We start from the raw sequence: 15,816 nt of genomic DNA, 5'->3' as shown, positions 1-15,816 counted from the left end.
ACATGGGACATGCGGTGATATCGCTAAGAAGTCATGGCGTTTGTCGAGACATGACATCGTGGACCCTTGCAATTGATCGACCGCGACTCTAAGCAACCCGCGTGGACGTTTGGACTCCAACACCAACACACCGCAATAGACCCCACACTTCGCCCAGGCTGCAATTACAACCTGGCGACCTATAAACAGCTATCCGGATATTGGCGAAAACTGGGAGACTGCATACACCCGTGCCGCCACTGTAGCCCGCTCTGCGTCGAAGCGCGCGCATCTTCATTGCGCACAAAACCCGCTCCCACCACCACCTGTGCACCAAGCTGTCTCGCTGCTCGTCTGAACGCATAAACACGCAAACCACTCTTCAACATGGCGCAAGCCAACCCATCCGCACCGAACGAACCCTCGACATCATACGTCGACCCCACGTTCTCGCTAGTGAACACATCGTGTCTCGATCTCTTACTCATAGAGCTTGTACCTATGGCATACCGCATAACAGCTGATCTTGCCGCGCGAGAAGAGGAGTGGATACATGGGTCGTCGGCCACAAAGCCAAAACGATTGTCGGGGACGAGCAATGACGCGTCAAGCACGGCAGCAGGCACAGCAAGAGGAACAGATGGCGGGCCGGTGGGCGGAGGAGGTACTGCAACCGTGGATGAGGAAGAAGCAAGAGAGGCCGTTTTCCATCGATTAGAGAGTTTGGGCTACAGGGTCGGACTGGGCGTGGTTGAACGGTACGTATGCCCCTCTGGTTATACTTTGGCTCTCGAGATCACTGCTAACATTCGACACAGATTCTCCCGGGACGCACCTCGACCAACAACACCCCTCGACTGCATCAAATTTCTGTGCAAAGACCTCTGGACGCTCCTGTTCAGAAAGCAGATTGATAACCTCAAGACCAACCACCGTGGCATCTACGTCCTCACAGATAATACCTTTAAACCCCTCGGCCGCATGTCGTTCGATACCAAGAAATACGACGCCGCCATGCAAGCAGCACTAGTAGCACAAACAGGCGATGTAGCGCTAGGACGGGACGCGAATAGCCAGGCCAGGGTCCAGCCATTCCTGTACTTCCCAGCTGGCTTGATAAGAGGATGTCTTGCAAGTCTGGGCATACAGGCGACAGTCACGGCGGAGAGCGCTGCGCTGCCCGGAGCTACGTTCCAGATCCGGACTGCGGGGGCGAAGAGTTAAGAGAATAGGCGGGGCGGTATACCACTTGTTTTCCAGCGGCATCATGCGGCGTTGTAGGATCCCATCAAGTTGATCTACACAGATGGCCATAGGTCTACTTCAGGCAAACAACTAATTGGGTTGAAAGGCGGCCTCGCACGCTTGTGCGTGGTTATTCGCATAGCTTTCCCATGGTACGAAAGCTGCAGTAAAGAAGAAAAACTACGGACCGAGCACACCGATCGTAGTCAGTGCGCCCGTACTATCTAACATTGTTGCTTTATAGTCAGGTCGGCCATCAAATGGACGCCATGTTATCTGGCAGCCTACATATTTTCAGCCTGGCGTGTACAACATCCTTCCAATGTTAGCGTACGACAACTCAAATTTTGCTGGCTCTCTCAAGTTTGAGCCTAATGACCAAAGTTGCCCTCCCTTAGTCGTACGGATAAAAAGTCATGGTAGCACATTACGACCCAAAGCTGCCATTCTGACATGTGCCTCAGCCTCATCTACAAGCTAACAAACTCTCACCCGGATGCGTTTTTCCTGTTCGTCTGCATTTCACTGGTCTCAGCCCAGGTGCCCGTCCCGGATCTCACGTAATAATCTAGAGGTCTGGCCAGCATCACGATAGTATACCACCAGGCTGTTGCTTCTGATAAACACAAGCGGTGGGTTTTGAAGCGGAGAACCTTGCGAGAGATCTGGCACATGGCCTGAGGGTTGAGGGGGGTGCGAAGATCAAGGAAATCCCCTTTACGAGGAAAGGAAGTAGGTTTGAGGACTGCGTGGCAGGTTCAGGTTGTGTAAGGTATCATGATTGGGAGAAGGTCAAGCAGCAGAGATCCGCATGGCAAGAATAGTGCGCCGGAGACGGAGAAGCGGTATGGGGAACCCAGTCTATTTATTGTGGGACTACCCAATGCTGTCCATATGTCGGGTGTTGCTGAGGAATTCATGTCTGAGCTGGAACAGCTAGATTTGACAACTGATACGTGGGAAGAGGGTGGAAGGCCGGCGTAGATCAGTTGCGCACAATTCATCAAGGTAACTGGACATTAGGTTGATCTTCTATATGGCGAGCTGTTGGCAGCTGCTTCTTACAAGCTCCGAGAGACTTCTTTCTCAGGATTGTCTGTACATTGAGTTCTTCGAGGATATCAGCTTCACGCTCTCCAAATCTACTTATCTGACTCCAATTGGAGCTGTTAGGTAGCTCCAACTCTGACCCCGGTTATTCGTCGTTCGCGGGGTAGATTGCTGACCGAAGCAGGGGGGTTATCAACTGCTCGACGTGCCGCTTTCGGCAGCTGCTTCCCTACGTTCAACATGACATCACGGCCTTAGCAACAAGCATCTTTTCGCGGCAGGCCTACTGCTAGCATGTTTCTTATCTCAATTTTACCAGCGGTCGTCGGAGACGTTGTCGCACTGGGAGCGTTCTACGCAGCCCAAGTACGCCGCCGCACAGCTAGTTAATCTGATTGGACAGACTATCCGTCATGGCCTCGTTACATGCGGACATTTTTCTATCCTGGCTTATCGCACGAGGCGTCCATGTCGTACCGTTGGATTGTCACTGCAACTACTATCTTGCAACCCTTTCTGCCTATCACACCAATCGAGGTTCAGCATCATGTCGTACTATCGCCGCGGAAACGCCGTAGGCGGGGAACTACTCCGTGAGCACAACGGCAGTATTTCTACAAACCCTGGTCTGTAATTGGAGTCGGTATAGCTCTAGAGATTATGTTAATATATTCGGTTTCCTGGAATCGTAGAATTTGAGGAATTTCCTAGCCTTCACATTCATCTTGTTGAAGCCTTCAAGATGGCAGACACAACCAAGATACCTCTCCCAGTGGGGGCCGGCTATGGTACGTTCCTTAGAATACCACCCAATTATCATAGCTGACCCATCCAGGCGTCGTCGTTGGAATCGGCTTCTTCTTTGCCTTCCTCATGATGGGCATCTCCTGGCTGCAAAACAGATATACACGTTATTCGACCCAATCATCCGAAGAGTTCAACACTGCCTCTCGCTCCGTCAAGCCCGGTCTCATCGCTTCTGGTATCGTTTCGGCGTGGACCTGGGCTGCCACCCTACTCCAATCCTCCACTGTAGCATACCAATATGGTGTCGCAGGGCCATTTTGGTATGCTGCTGGGGCCACAGTTCAGATTCTCATGTTCTCGATCCTCGCATGCAAGGTCAAGCAGAATGCGCCAAGATGCCATACGTACCTTGAGATTGTGAAAGCGAGATACGGGACGTTTGCACATCTAGTGTTCATGGTGTTTGCCTTCGTCACGAATATCTTGGTAGGCAGCCAGCTTTTGTTGGGCGGAAGTGCGGTTGTTACTAGCTTGACGGGTATGCCAGTGTATGCTGCTGTTTTCTTGATTCCAGTTGGTAAGTATCGCCCAGGAAGTCTATGTCGGAGATGTGCTAACAGAAATAGGGGTCTGCGCCTACGTTATCCTCGGTGGTTTGCGAGCGACTTTCATCTGCGACTACAGCCACACCTTGATCCTTATGATCATCATCCTCTATTTCATGTTCAACGCGTACGCTGTCAGTCCTTTGATCGGCTCACCCGGCGACATGTATGAGCTGCTCAAAAAAGCTGGGGCTCAGCGTCCCGTAAATGGAAACCAGGACGGCTCATACCTCACCTTGAAGTCGAACTTTGGTTTGATATTCGGTGTCATCCAACTATGCTCTGGATCCGGAACTGTGTTCCTCGATCAAGCCTACTGGCAGCGTGCGATCGCTTCCAAGCCTTCTACTGCCGTAAGAGCGTACCTCCTAGGAGGAATTGCCTGGTTCGCTATTCCGTTTGGCTTTTCGACAACACTTGGTCTCGCGGCTGTGGCGCTCACCGATAACCCACGCTTCCCTACTTACCCCGAGGTACCTACCTCTGGTCAGATCTCATCTGGTCTAGCGGCGGCCTTTGCTGCGGAGACATTGATGGGCCAGGGAGGTGCTGTTGCTCTGCTAGTGGTTCTCTTCATGGCAGTCACGTCATGCGCGTCTGCAGAACTCATCGCCGTCTCTTCTCTGCTGACATTCGACGTTTACAAGGAATATGTCTCGCCCAAAGCCTCACCAAAGCAGCTGGTCTTTGTTTCACACATCATGATTTGTGTATTCGGGTTGATCATGTCTGTGTTTGCTTGCATCTGGAATGCGGCTTCGATCGATCTCGGATGGCTGTTCCTGTAGGTTCTCCCATGTCTTTTTACAATTATGTCATCCATTACTAACATGTCGAAGTGTTATGGGTTTGCTAATTGGTGGCGCGGTGTTTCCGACCGCCTTCGCCATAACATGGCGGAAACAAACCAAAGCTGCCGCTATATCTGGCTGTCTTTCTGGTCTTGCCGCAGGTCTCACTGCATGGCTAGCGACAGCAAAGAGCTATTACGGCGAGATCACTGTCGAGACTACTGGCATGTCATATCCAACCCTCGCAGGCAATCTGGCAGCCATCATGACCGGACTCATCGTAACAACCACGATTACTTTGATCAAGCCGGATAATTTCGACTGGGAAATAACTCGTGCTATAAATGCCGTCGTCACGGATGGCGTAAATGACGCTGCAACGCCTAGGGATGCTTGTACACCTGAACTCTCCGATTCCGGCGAGAAGAAGATTGCAACCGATGCCACCACACAACCTGAAGCAGCCGCGGCAGAACTCCCACATCATCTAGCTCCCCCGCTAGAGGAGGAAGACGACCCTTCTACACTCCGCCGCGCTTTCAAGCTCGCCTGCATTTCCGCATTCCTGTTGACCTTCATCTTGGACTTCCTTCTCCCCATGCCCATGTTCTTCTCCCATTACATCTTCTCTCAGGGCTTCTTCACTGGGTGGGTGGTGGTAAGCTTTATTTGGGTGTTTGCTAGCAGTGCGATTAGTTGTGTATTGCCAATCTGGGAGACCAGAGGGAGTTTCGCGAGACTGTTTAGGAAGATTGGTGATGATTTTAAGAAGAAAGGTTGAACGGTGGATTATCGGCTTCGAAAAAGCTCAATTTAATTGTAGTTATTTGAACAGAAATGGAATTCAAGGAAACGGTTGAATTTACGTGTAGATTCATGTCCTGACATGAGACTGAACGAAGCTGCTGCGTTTGTCGTAAAAAGCTGTGAACCGAACGACGCGGCGTTGAACAAGACAACAATCGAAGTCTCATTCACGACACTGAAAAGATTCTACCATACAGCTCTTCAACACAACATGTTCATCAGAGAAATCCAGACAGTTCAAAGTATGGTAGGCCGCCCTTACGCCCTTCCCAAACCATGGTACTATCAGCTTATGTGTCATCAAGACTCATGGCTAAATGTTCTGTCACCTGTTATTCAGACAACGTAGATAAATCCTTTTCATTTCAATTGTTGATCAACTGAACAACAAGAACATATCTTCGGTAGATAACATGGGGAAGCGCAAACCACACCGCTTAGGTCGGCCTCTAAAGAAGACCGTAGCTGCAATGGGAGAACAAGAGCAAGGAACAGTTTTCTTCTACATGCCTAAAGAGAAGCCGTACGGCGTCTTTTGCCAATGGCACACGAGCCCCTTTGGCCTTCCCATCGCGTCACTACAGTGGCTCGTTGATATGGCGCCTTCACCACCATGCCCTCGGACCGCATCTTCGTCGATAACAAAACCCATGAACTCTTTACAAACAACACGCACAGAACCTTCAGCTATCCTCTCTGCCCACGTCATTTCAAACTCAACCATCCCATTCACCTGCGCCGAGCAATCCTACATGTTCTGCAAAGCCGTCTATTTTTCGGACGCCAACACTGCCCGTCTCGTTCTCTTGACTCCAGACCCCAAAGAGCAAAAGAAACATGGTCAGAAGGTCCAGGACTTTAATTTTGAGGAATGGGGGAGAGTAAAGAGTAGAGTTGCCAGAGTGGGGAATTGGTACAAGTATATGGAGACTGGAAACAAGCATATGAGGGATGTTTTGCTGGGGACACAGGGAAGAGAGATTGCGGAAGCAGCTCGGAGAGATCGTATCTGGGGGATTGGGTACAGATCAGATGAAGCGGAAACATAGATATTCTTGGGGGGAGAATTTGTTAGGGAGGTGTTTGATGGATGTAAGAGATAGGATTGTTGAATTCGACAGGAAGATGGCAAAAGGCGATGTGGAGGAGAGCGAGGACTGGAGTTGGGATGGGCTACTAGGTGACAAGGAGGCGTCCGAATGGCTTGATAATGATGCTCAAGTCCCAGAAAGATGAGGTTAAAGTTCATCCACCTCTCCCTCCATCTTGGTGCTACACCGCGGCCCCTGCCTCTCCAAATCCTCAACCACCAACCTCGCCACTATCGCATGCCCCTTTGGCCTCAGATGGAAAACCCTCTTATAACTATCTGGCAATAACCAGTGGATCGAATCGCCCAACCATCCTTCTCCCTCCACCACTCCTCCGTCTTGCCCTCCTTTCGTCTTGTTCACGAACCCCTTGTCGGGATCAAACGTCCAGTCAGGATGTTCCTCTAGCGTCTTGTTGATATCCCTCGCGATACCACCTTGGAACGAGTGTTTCGGTACATCGTCGCCAGTGTTGTTCTGCAGCGCAGTCTTGTTCTCACCTGTATCGACGGTATTCCACTCGTAGAATGCTAGACCGAGGCGATTGGGATCGGGCTCTAGGACGTCTTTTTCGCAGTACCGACCGCGTGCTGCGGAAATGTGTGCGTCGTAGTCGATGAAGCGGACGTTTGGCCCAGCGTCTCTTGCGGCTTTGGATAGGATAGTGTTGACGCCGTGGACCATTTCATTTAATTCTCGTCTCAATTCGCGCTTGAGATATTGTTTTGTCCACTCAACGTCTTTCCAGACGGCCCAGGTTACGTTGTCGCATGTTTCGTCGTCGGTGCCAAAGAAGCCTGCGTAGCCCGTGTAATAGATAAGACCATGTTTTAGATTCATCTTCGGCTTTGCGGCTTCAATGAGCAGGGTGACGTTGTGATATAGTTCTGTTTCGTTGGCGATCCTCGCGCGCGCTTCGTCGATGGCTTGTCGACACGAGTCCGCGGCTGACATGTAGAACTGGTATACGCAGTTACTCAATATAGGTGTTAGCCCAATATCGTTTCCGCCGGCGGACATGGTGAGCAAGTCTAGGTTATCCTGCAAAGCAGGGATCTGCTTTTCGAGGATCTCAGTGCTTGTGGCGCCGGAGCAGGCGAGAAACTGGTGTGTTCGGTTTGGGTTGTTTCCGAGAAGAGAGGTTTGGAGGATGTTTGGGTAGGATTGTGCGTATCTCGAGCATAGCCAGTCGAGGCGGTCTCCTGAGCCCAGACCGGCGGAGTAGGAGTCACCTACCGAGGCAAAACGTTGAATCCACGGGAATTTGACGACAGGATCGTCGAGAGGAGAGTGTACTGCGCTATTGAAGGAGCTAGGAAAGATGGCGACTGAGAGCCACTTGGTGAGGTTAGGAAGAAACATGGTGCCAGCACTAGGAATATATAGTAGATTCGAGTAGAATGTAAGATGCAAGCCCTTCCAAGGGTATCATCAGACAGTATGGTGATGCATCGTGGACGACAAACATATCAAGAGGTGTTTCTTGCCGTTGCCTTACCGTCCCGTTGGGGGTCGTCACGCGCCGTAAGCTGGACTCTTCATGCGCGAATCGAGGGCGCACGCGGTGATGATTGGACAGCGAGTGGCTGGAATAAAGATTTGGCTTCAACACCATTACTTTTGTACATTCACCAACTTCCGCATCAAGCCCGATACACAAGCCAAGCCTGCAAAGTATGAACTATACATGTCACGAAAGCATGTGGTAGTACCCGTATCCGTACGCGCATATGCGCCAAGCCTTCCGGGCTGCGTCTTGTACAAGTCCCTATGAGTTGAAGATCCTGGAATACAGCTTCTCATGCCTTCCGACCCAAAGATCCATGACTGGCACGCTCTGCCCCGCGTCTTGGACCGTCTTGTCCCACCCCTCATCAACCAGCCCACGTATCCTGTCCTGCAGCTCGGCACTTGCCAGCACGGCCTGCGCTTGGTACGGTCCCATGACGCTCGCTCTCACAGCAGCACTCACTACAGTCCGCGCATGCGAAAAGAGGAACAAGTACGCGGCCTGTTGCAGCGGAACGGCCAGAATGCTCGTGACAAGCCCCCAAAGCGGGGCGAGATGCACGTTGACGAGGTCCGAAGTACGCAGAGCAGCAGAGAAGGACTTGAGCGCTCTGATGGCTGCTTCACTGCTCATGGTCCCATTCATAGCATCGTGAGACGCATGGACCTTGGACGTGCTGTACTGCGTCCGAAAGCTGCGGTCCCAGACAGCAAGTAGAGCGCGCCCTTGTGCTATGCTCGCGCGTCGCGCAACGGTGCACGGTGTGCTCGCGTCAAAGTCATTGTCGAGGGTCTCGATGTCTTGTGGGTTGCGATAGCCGGCCAGGACGTAGGGGAGCGACGTGCTTGCGAGGGTCGACAGCGATAAGCGGAGGAAGGTGTGGAAGGCGGGCAACTGGGAAGCCGACGGCGGCGAGGGCCGGTGATGGGCGAGGTACGACTCTAGTCCGCTGCTGAAGGCAAAGGAGCCGAGGGGCAGGGCAGAGTCTGCGAGCAGAAGAAGGGCGTGCAGTGCTGCGCGTGTTAACGGCTGTGGTGGCAGGTGGGCCGTGACGACAACGGACCTGCGTCGTTGGCGGGCGATGCAGGTGTCGCTGCAACATGATGTGGATTCAGCCGGGCTTTCGCATCGTGTAGACGTCTCTCGAGATGCTCAATCTCGTCGCGGAGGCCTTGTTCGTCTGAAGACGGTCGTGTCATCGTGTGAGTCGCAACGAAGATGCAGCTAGAGTAGGGTACAACCTGCGCCTCGGCATCATTTCCGAACACAGACGGGTATCCATGTGGGCGCATGCATAGTCTTTACACATGCAGCAAGTCTAGTCTGAAAGTAGGCATGTATTTCATCGTGGTTTCATTCCATCTCGTGGCCATCAGAATACATAGTCATGATAATCGTAGTCATTTACCCGTATCCAGAACTCCAGAAAGACCTGCTCGTCCGAACGCAATCCGAAGCAGCCGGCATCAAAGCCACAGAGAGGGTATATGTGAAGCCGTTGCGCCAAAAGAAAAACAAATGCTTCATCCGCTAGGCGAGCATTATGGTAACCTCATGCCTTTGCGCCCTCCTCCTTGGCGTCGCTCGAGATATCAACGAACATCAATGTGCTGCTGCCCTTGCTCGACTCCAAGCTCTTTGCGCTTGTCTTCTTAAACAGCGTCTGTGGCTTCATCCTGTACTCGTATTAGCTTACATTCCCATCTACAACGGTCGCAAAGCAACTTACTTCTTCATAGCGTGCTTGGTCTTGAATGCCTGCAACTTCTGTGTAGCGGGGCTCATGATTTCATCCGACGGCGAAACAAACTTCTGCTCTCTGCTACATCATCAGCAATGCAAGGTGTGGTGGACTGCACGTCAACGGAAACTCACGACTCGCTGTCGAGACGCGACTGCAGAACTCGACGGTGGTAGTCGAGGTTCTTGGCGTCCTTCTTGTCCGATCCCTTTTCGGGTGAAGACATGGCCTTGACTTGGGCGTTGGTGTCGCGAGGGGTGAGAACGTTGGAGGCCATTATGCTGGGGTGGTTGCAGTTGTACGAAGGTGCGTGTCTTGGTCAAAAGGTTTCAAATTTGATTGTCTGTAGGAGGCGTTGAAAAGCTCGGGATGTTGTAGTTTGCGTTGAAGAGTGAGGCCGGGAGAGGACTTGATATACGTCGTCGTCGTGGTCACAGTCGCCATGTTCAAGGGTGTTTATAGTAGCCTGTCGCGTGGGGCAACGGCGAGGAACGCGTTGCGAACGTCATGGCCTACTCTACCACCACACCCTGCACCTGGTCGTTCTTTTCCCCTTTGGAATGACAGCCCACGCATGGTTGGCTGTCACTCCTCCGTCTCGCTAGCGTACCGGTCCAACGTGGCCGCCCAATCCCATGTGTGAGTCAAAAGGTTATATCAGGTCACTATATGGCCAAACAGTACATGGTATCTAGAATTGCATTCTCGCACTGGGCCGCTCCTGCGACCGAGCTCCGCGACGCCCATGCAAGTTATCTGACCCCATCCATGAAAACATCGCCAGCCAACAGACAGACAAACTCCGTGAATCTTCTAAAACACGCTAACACATGTCGTCCAAACATGCTCCGCAACTATCATCGTACATTGTCCCGCCCTCTTACGCTCCCAAACACAAACGCCATGAAATAGGCCCAAGGCCCTCCGCAAAACACAAACGTATCCCAGACTCGCTTCCGTGCTTGACCTCAAAATTTGCCCTGAACCATATTGTGAACTTGTATAAAAGGGGCCCAAGAAAAGGCAGATGATGTACATGGGGCAAAACGCAGAGAATATGAAAATGGGTATCCGGCTTCAAAACTGCTCATAGATGCACGCGCATCGTGTCGTTGCTGCCAAACGCCTTGCCGCAATTCGGGCACTTCCTCGCCCGGTTCGTCAGTCGATCTTGTACGCATTGGTCGCAGAACATGTGCCCGCAAGTCTTGATGACCGTATTCTTGAGTTTGCTCTTGCAAATCTGGCACTGAATCAACAGCTCCATCGTCGACACTTCAGAGCTCTGGTTGGCAGTGCTCTTCTTCTTGTAAATCTGCACTTGCTTTTCCAATCCGCTGACTTGGGCTGCCAGCTTGTCTCGCTCCGTTTCCGATTCGCGTTGAGCGTGCTTTGCCGCAAGACATGTCGCATCCTTGGCTTCGACAACTTTTTTGAGTTCTGCTATTTGGCTGACATGGCCCTCGGACGTAATGGCGTTCTCGCTGACCTTCTGTTGCAGCTGGCGGTGCTGCGTGGAGAGATCGTCCATCTGGGATCGCATTTCCGCACACTGCTTCTCTAGTTTGTCCACAAGTGACCGGCTTAGTGAATCAGCCTCCTTCAGCTGCGCCACTACTTCGGTGGCTTTGGTCGCCTGGGCGCGGAGGATGCGGGTTTGCTGTTCTAGTTCTCCTTTGGTCTTCATGGCTGCGAAGAACTTCTGGTCCGCCTTGGCCTTGTCTGCGTGTGCTTTTGCAATGCTCTCCTCCCAAGCAGCAATCTCGGTGATCTTCTTGCTTGCAATCGCCTGCGCCTTCTTCCATGCCGACTCCATGGACGGTAGCTCGTTGCCTAGGATCTTGCATTGGCTTTCGAGCTTGGCGATCTTATTGCGCAATTGCTCCGGTGTCAAGTTGTCCAGCTCAGAGGATTCCTGGCCTTCTGAACTCTGGTGTTCCGCAATCTGCAAACGCAATCGCTCGCATTCGGATTCCAGTGCCGCAATACGGCTGTCGCATGCACTCACGAGCTGTTTAGATTGCTCAATGGATTCCCTGGAATCTTTGTGGCTGGCCTCCAAGACATTGTTCTTGGTGACTAGTTCATCCCGGGCATTTCGAATGCGAGCACAGTTCGCTTCTGCTTGCGACACGTGGCTTGCACTGTCCGCCAGACTAGCACGGACCTCGTCATCCACCTTGATCCTGTACGCTGTTCGCTCTGCCTGGAATTTCTGCGCTTCTTCCCGCAAGGTGATGTTGGTGGCTTCCAGGTGGTTGATGCGCTTGATTACATCTTCATGCTGGCTCTTGATAGCTTTGAAGAGATCGGTCTTTGCATAATCATCATCCGACAAACCAGTAAGCTTTACTTTGAGTGCTGAAACCTCCTCGGTGAGCTTCTTGTTCTCCTGCTCAATCTGTTCGAGTTGTTCTTTCCTCTTTGCTGCCTCAGCTAGAGCCTGTTTTTTCGCGGTTTCCAACTCTTCAGTGATTGGGCCTGACGAAGTGCCATTGACGGCTTCTGTTCCATTACTTGCGGATGGAGCCTCCTCTTTCACAGCAGCACTAGTGCCGACTGCTGACTGCTCGAGTTTCTGAACCTGGGCGCTCTTGAGCCGGTCGAGCTTCTTCTCAGCAACCAAATAACGATGAGTAGCGGTATCTAGCCGGTCAGACAATTGCTCCTTCTCGGTAGTGACGCGTTGCAGGCGGACAAGATGATCCTTTTCAGTGACCAAGAGTTCCGACAGCTTCTGTTGGAGAGCGGCAACATCGGGACTGCTTGCGGGATATCTCGCAAAGAGGTCGGTAAGGGATGCAAGTATCCTCTCTTTGCGACCAGACAGGTGCTTCTTGAACGTCTGGTTGTCCTGGCACAGGAGGGCAGCGGGCACCGAGTGGGCAGCATCGGCATTGGCTGATGATGCAGGCAGTTTCTCCGCGCCCAGGAGTTTGATTTCATCGATAAGCTAAGCAGCAATCAGCATCATCTCAATCAAACTTCCAGGGGTGTACTGACCTGATCAAACCAAGCGTCGATTATGCGGAGGTGGTCGTCGTGGTACTTGGAACGGCCCTCCAACTCGTTTAGTTGCGACTCGACGGTGGCCTTTTCGCGTTTGAACTCGCGCATCTGCCTGAGAATGGCGTCCTTTTGGAACGACTGTAGATGCGAAGGGTCAGCGGGAGTGTGCGCCGAGGGCGGAGGAGGAGGGCGGTGGTGATCGGGGGGGCGAACCTCGATATCATCTTTCCACGGCAAGTCAGCGTCTGGGTGGGAGCGAGCACCGTTGACAGTCACGGCTTGCCTCTTAGCGGGAGGAGCAGCGTCGTCGGCGATGGGCCGTTTGCGGTCCTCCATCTTGACGGCGTCAAGCGATGGGGGTGCGACGGTCCTGGCTTCGAGCCTCATCGAGGAGACACGGGTGTCGTAGATAGGGCAGCGAAGACGCGCGCGCTACCAGGGGGCATGAAAGGAGATGAAGGAGCGGACTCAGGGCAGGCAGGGGACGGGCGGGCGAAGAGAGACGGGAGGAGGACGGGGTGTCGTGTGAGGCCAGAGGGCGGGTGGGTGAGGTGAGGAGAGTCGAGCGAAGAGAGTTCGTTAGCTACTGGCTGGGCTGCCAAGACCTAGTGTCGCGCTAGCACCTGGTCTGTGTTTCCACGACGCGCCCATGTCCTGTCTGCCTGTGTGTCTGTCTTGCCCATTCCCCGCCAAATGTGAGAAAGACTAGTTCCAAAGCCATACTGCTGGCCTGCACGAGTGCCGACACGCCATGTCTGCCGACGACGCTTCTGGCCAGCCGCCGGCACCCAAACCTGCGGCGGCGGCAACTTTTACTTCCTTCATCAACAGTGAGTCGTCCCCAGTCCCGGCGTCACCTGTGCTAAGCCGCGGGTAAGAAAACACGACGGGCAAGAGATTCGCCCCCAAAGCCGCCCGACGGAGACCTGGCGCCACTACTACTGCTGCTACTACTACCACCGCTACCACCGCTACCGCTGCCGCTGCTGCCCCAACCCCCACGCCTTCTTCTTCTGCTGCTGCCCCAGAGACACCGGCGCCGGCTGCCGAATCGCAAACTTCACACACCGAACCCGACACCTCACATGCGCCCGCCACTGAAGCTCTGAACATCCCGCCGCTGCCCACGCCAGCTGCCACCCAGGAACCTCCAGCAGAAACTCAAGCGCAAGCAGACAGCGAGCCCCATGTCGCTATACACTCCTCGACAGACCCAGGCCTCACCACACAATACCTGGAGGATACCGACACTGGTGGTAGGTCGCCCAAGAGACGTCGGATAGAAGAGCCAGAGGTCGAGGCTACAGTTAGCACACCAGCACCAGCGAACGGCGGCGGCGACCACAACATCGACCCCAATCTCGAAGCCGCCACTGCAGATGCCCAGGCCCTTCCGCAACCGCGAAAGAGGAGGAACCTTCCTTGGGCAGCGGTAAACCATCCCCCAGAGGGCGAGGACGAGGCAATTGCTGCGGCCCCAACCCGGAAGCCTCGCCAGCCGCGAGGAAAGAAGAACGTCACAGCGGATCCGGATGCGGACCACGTTGCGCAGGAAGATCAGGACGAGGAAGAGGCGCAGCCCACCCGGAAGCGACCCGCTGCCAAACCCCGTGCAAAGAAAACAGCCACCGAAACTACTACCCAGGACGGCGAGGAGGTTCCAGCCCCACCTAACAAAGCCAAAAAACCAAGAAAGCCCAGGGGAGCCCTAAGCAGCGAAGTTGTTCAAGGCACAGAAGACGAGGTTGGGCGCATAGCCGACGAGATCGTGGCAGCAGCAGTGCGTCGCAAGCCAAAAGCAAAGAGAAGGAGGAAGGCCACCCCAGACGGCGACGATCTCGATGGTATCGAAGGTGAAGAAAGCATAAGAAAGGAAACGAAACGCAAGGGGAGACCGCCACGAGAGCCAACGCCATCTGATGCCGAAGACCAGACCATCGATCCTGATGTCACCTACATGGATTCTCTAGCAGCTCGCACTGTTCGCATTGGAAAACTGTCTGCGCTTGAGAAGCAGATGCGTACCATCGATTGGGAGGCAGTCAAGCAACGACGAAGAGAGGAAGACAATAAAAAGGTGATTTCGAGGGAGGAACAGGAGAAAGCCGACGCTGCCCTGGCTGCAGCAGGGGCAGAGCTGGCGGCCGCGCAGGTCGAACATGGTCCTAGGCTACGTTTGAATGCAGACGGCGTCATGGAACTAGTACCTGATTCTGGCGTAATCGATCGAGAAGGCGACGCAGACCGCATCATCAACGAAATGGTTATTACAGAAGACCAAGACATCACTGCACGTCTCACAACCCGTAGTTTCATGAAGAACAACAAGCGCTTCCCCAATGAGTTCCTCCTGCCTGGCCAGGGACGACGCTGGAACAATGAGCTCACAGATCGGTTCTACGATGCCCTCAGGTCTTTTGGTACAGACTTTCAGATGATATCCCAAATGTTTCCGGGTTTCACTCGGCGCTCCATCAAGACCAAGTTCACCCGTGAAGAGCGCGAAAATCCCGATGGTATCAGGGCAGCTCTCCAAGGACAATGTGAGATCAACGCAGGCGGATGGGACAAGTTCCTGAGGGATTCGGAGAAGACGGAAGAGTCTTTCGCAGATGCAGACAAGATCAAGCGCGAACTGGCCGAACATGAGGCAGAGATGCGAGAGAAGATTGCTGCTGCACAAGCAGAAGCCCAGGAGAGGAAACGGCAACGCGAGATTGCCGGAGTAGATGCAGACGGTAACCCGTTGGGTGACGGAACAAACAAGGAGAATAGCAAGGGGAAGAAGAAGAGAGGAAAGAACAAGCAGGTTGCCTTTCAAGAAGAGCAGGGCGTGGAGATTATCGGTGAAATTGGTGATGATGATACTTGGGGTCGAGAGTAGGCGGACGGGGGTGTTTCCCAGTATGGACGGCTGGTTGCATTGAGCGGCGTACAACATGGCCAGGTCAATGGTTGACGAACATGATACCCCATAGAATTCACGGCCTAGGAATGCAAACAAAATGCATAATTATACAGGCTTTCAAGCTCAGGTTCGTATCACAGTGTGGCAGTGATACTGGACAAACAAGCTCAGGTTTTCTTCCCGGAAGACAAATCCTATAATTCCTTCGTTGTTGATGGACATCTACACCAACATTTCGAAATAACCCACGTAGTGTGATCAAGGATTTCACGTCAGGAGAGGGACCAAGATACGTGACTATGTCTTAGTTCCGCAGCCGGAACTTGAAGGCAT

At 53.1% G+C, this 15,816-nt stretch overlaps 7 protein-coding genes across 7 annotated transcripts; 3 read left to right on the top strand and 4 right to left on the bottom strand.

Moving 5' to 3' along the window:
- The first annotated feature begins 90 nt into the window (after nt 1-90).
- On the top strand, nt 91-2,300 carry ACET3X_008465 (uncharacterized protein). Its single transcript, XM_069454641.1, has 2 exons — nt 91-737; nt 798-2,300. The coding sequence occupies exons 1-2, from the start codon at nt 367-369 to the stop codon at nt 1,201-1,203; spliced, it is 777 nt and encodes a 258-aa protein (XP_069304067.1). The 5' UTR covers nt 91-366; the 3' UTR covers nt 1,204-2,300.
- Nucleotides 2,301-3,016: 716 nt separating this feature from the next.
- On the top strand, nt 3,017-5,164 carry ACET3X_008464 (uncharacterized protein; the record flags this gene model as incomplete). The annotated part of the gene is made up of 5 exons (XM_069454640.1): nt 3,017-3,062; nt 3,110-3,598; nt 3,648-4,410; nt 4,466-5,075; nt 5,141-5,164. 5 exons carry the CDS (start codon nt 3,017-3,019, stop codon nt 5,162-5,164), a joined length of 1,932 nt encoding a protein of 643 aa, XP_069304066.1.
- Nucleotides 5,165-6,462: 1,298 nt separating this feature from the next.
- On the bottom strand, nt 6,463-7,677 carry ACET3X_008463 (uncharacterized protein; the record flags this gene model as incomplete). The annotated part of the gene is made up of 1 exon (XM_069454639.1): nt 6,463-7,677. The coding sequence occupies one exon, from the start codon at nt 7,675-7,677 to the stop codon at nt 6,463-6,465; it is 1,215 nt and encodes a 404-aa protein (XP_069304065.1).
- Nucleotides 7,678-8,083: 406 nt separating this feature from the next.
- Nucleotides 8,084-9,024, bottom strand: ACET3X_008462 (uncharacterized protein; the record flags this gene model as incomplete). The annotated part of the gene is made up of 2 exons (XM_069454637.1): nt 8,084-8,838; nt 8,889-9,024. 2 exons carry the CDS (start codon nt 9,022-9,024, stop codon nt 8,084-8,086), a joined length of 891 nt encoding a protein of 296 aa, XP_069304064.1.
- Nucleotides 9,025-9,377: 353 nt separating this feature from the next.
- ACET3X_008461 (uncharacterized protein) lies at nt 9,378-9,843 on the bottom strand (the record flags this gene model as incomplete). The annotated part of the gene is made up of 3 exons (XM_069454636.1): nt 9,378-9,501; nt 9,555-9,644; nt 9,701-9,843. The coding sequence occupies 3 exons, from the start codon at nt 9,841-9,843 to the stop codon at nt 9,378-9,380; spliced, it is 357 nt and encodes a 118-aa protein (XP_069304063.1).
- An 810-nt stretch (nt 9,844-10,653) lies between these two features.
- ACET3X_008460 (uncharacterized protein) lies at nt 10,654-12,911 on the bottom strand (the record flags this gene model as incomplete). The annotated part of the gene is made up of 3 exons (XM_069454635.1): nt 10,654-12,519; nt 12,570-12,713; nt 12,789-12,911. 3 exons carry the CDS (start codon nt 12,909-12,911, stop codon nt 10,654-10,656), a joined length of 2,133 nt encoding a protein of 710 aa, XP_069304062.1.
- Nucleotides 12,912-13,326: 415 nt separating this feature from the next.
- ACET3X_008459 (uncharacterized protein) lies at nt 13,327-15,459 on the top strand (the record flags this gene model as incomplete). Its single annotated transcript, XM_069454634.1, has 2 exons — nt 13,327-13,405; nt 13,454-15,459. The coding sequence occupies 2 exons, from the start codon at nt 13,327-13,329 to the stop codon at nt 15,457-15,459; spliced, it is 2,085 nt and encodes a 694-aa protein (XP_069304061.1).
- Nucleotides 15,460-15,816: the final 357 nt, after the last annotated feature.

Source organism: Alternaria dauci, chromosome 8, assembly GCF_042100115.1.
Source record: "Alternaria dauci strain A2016 chromosome 8, whole genome shotgun sequence".
NCBI classification, from domain to species: Eukaryota; Fungi; Ascomycota; class Dothideomycetes; order Pleosporales; family Pleosporaceae; genus Alternaria; species Alternaria dauci.
Note: the sequence above shows the minus strand (reverse complement) of the source record. Positions and strands in the feature narration are given on the sequence as shown.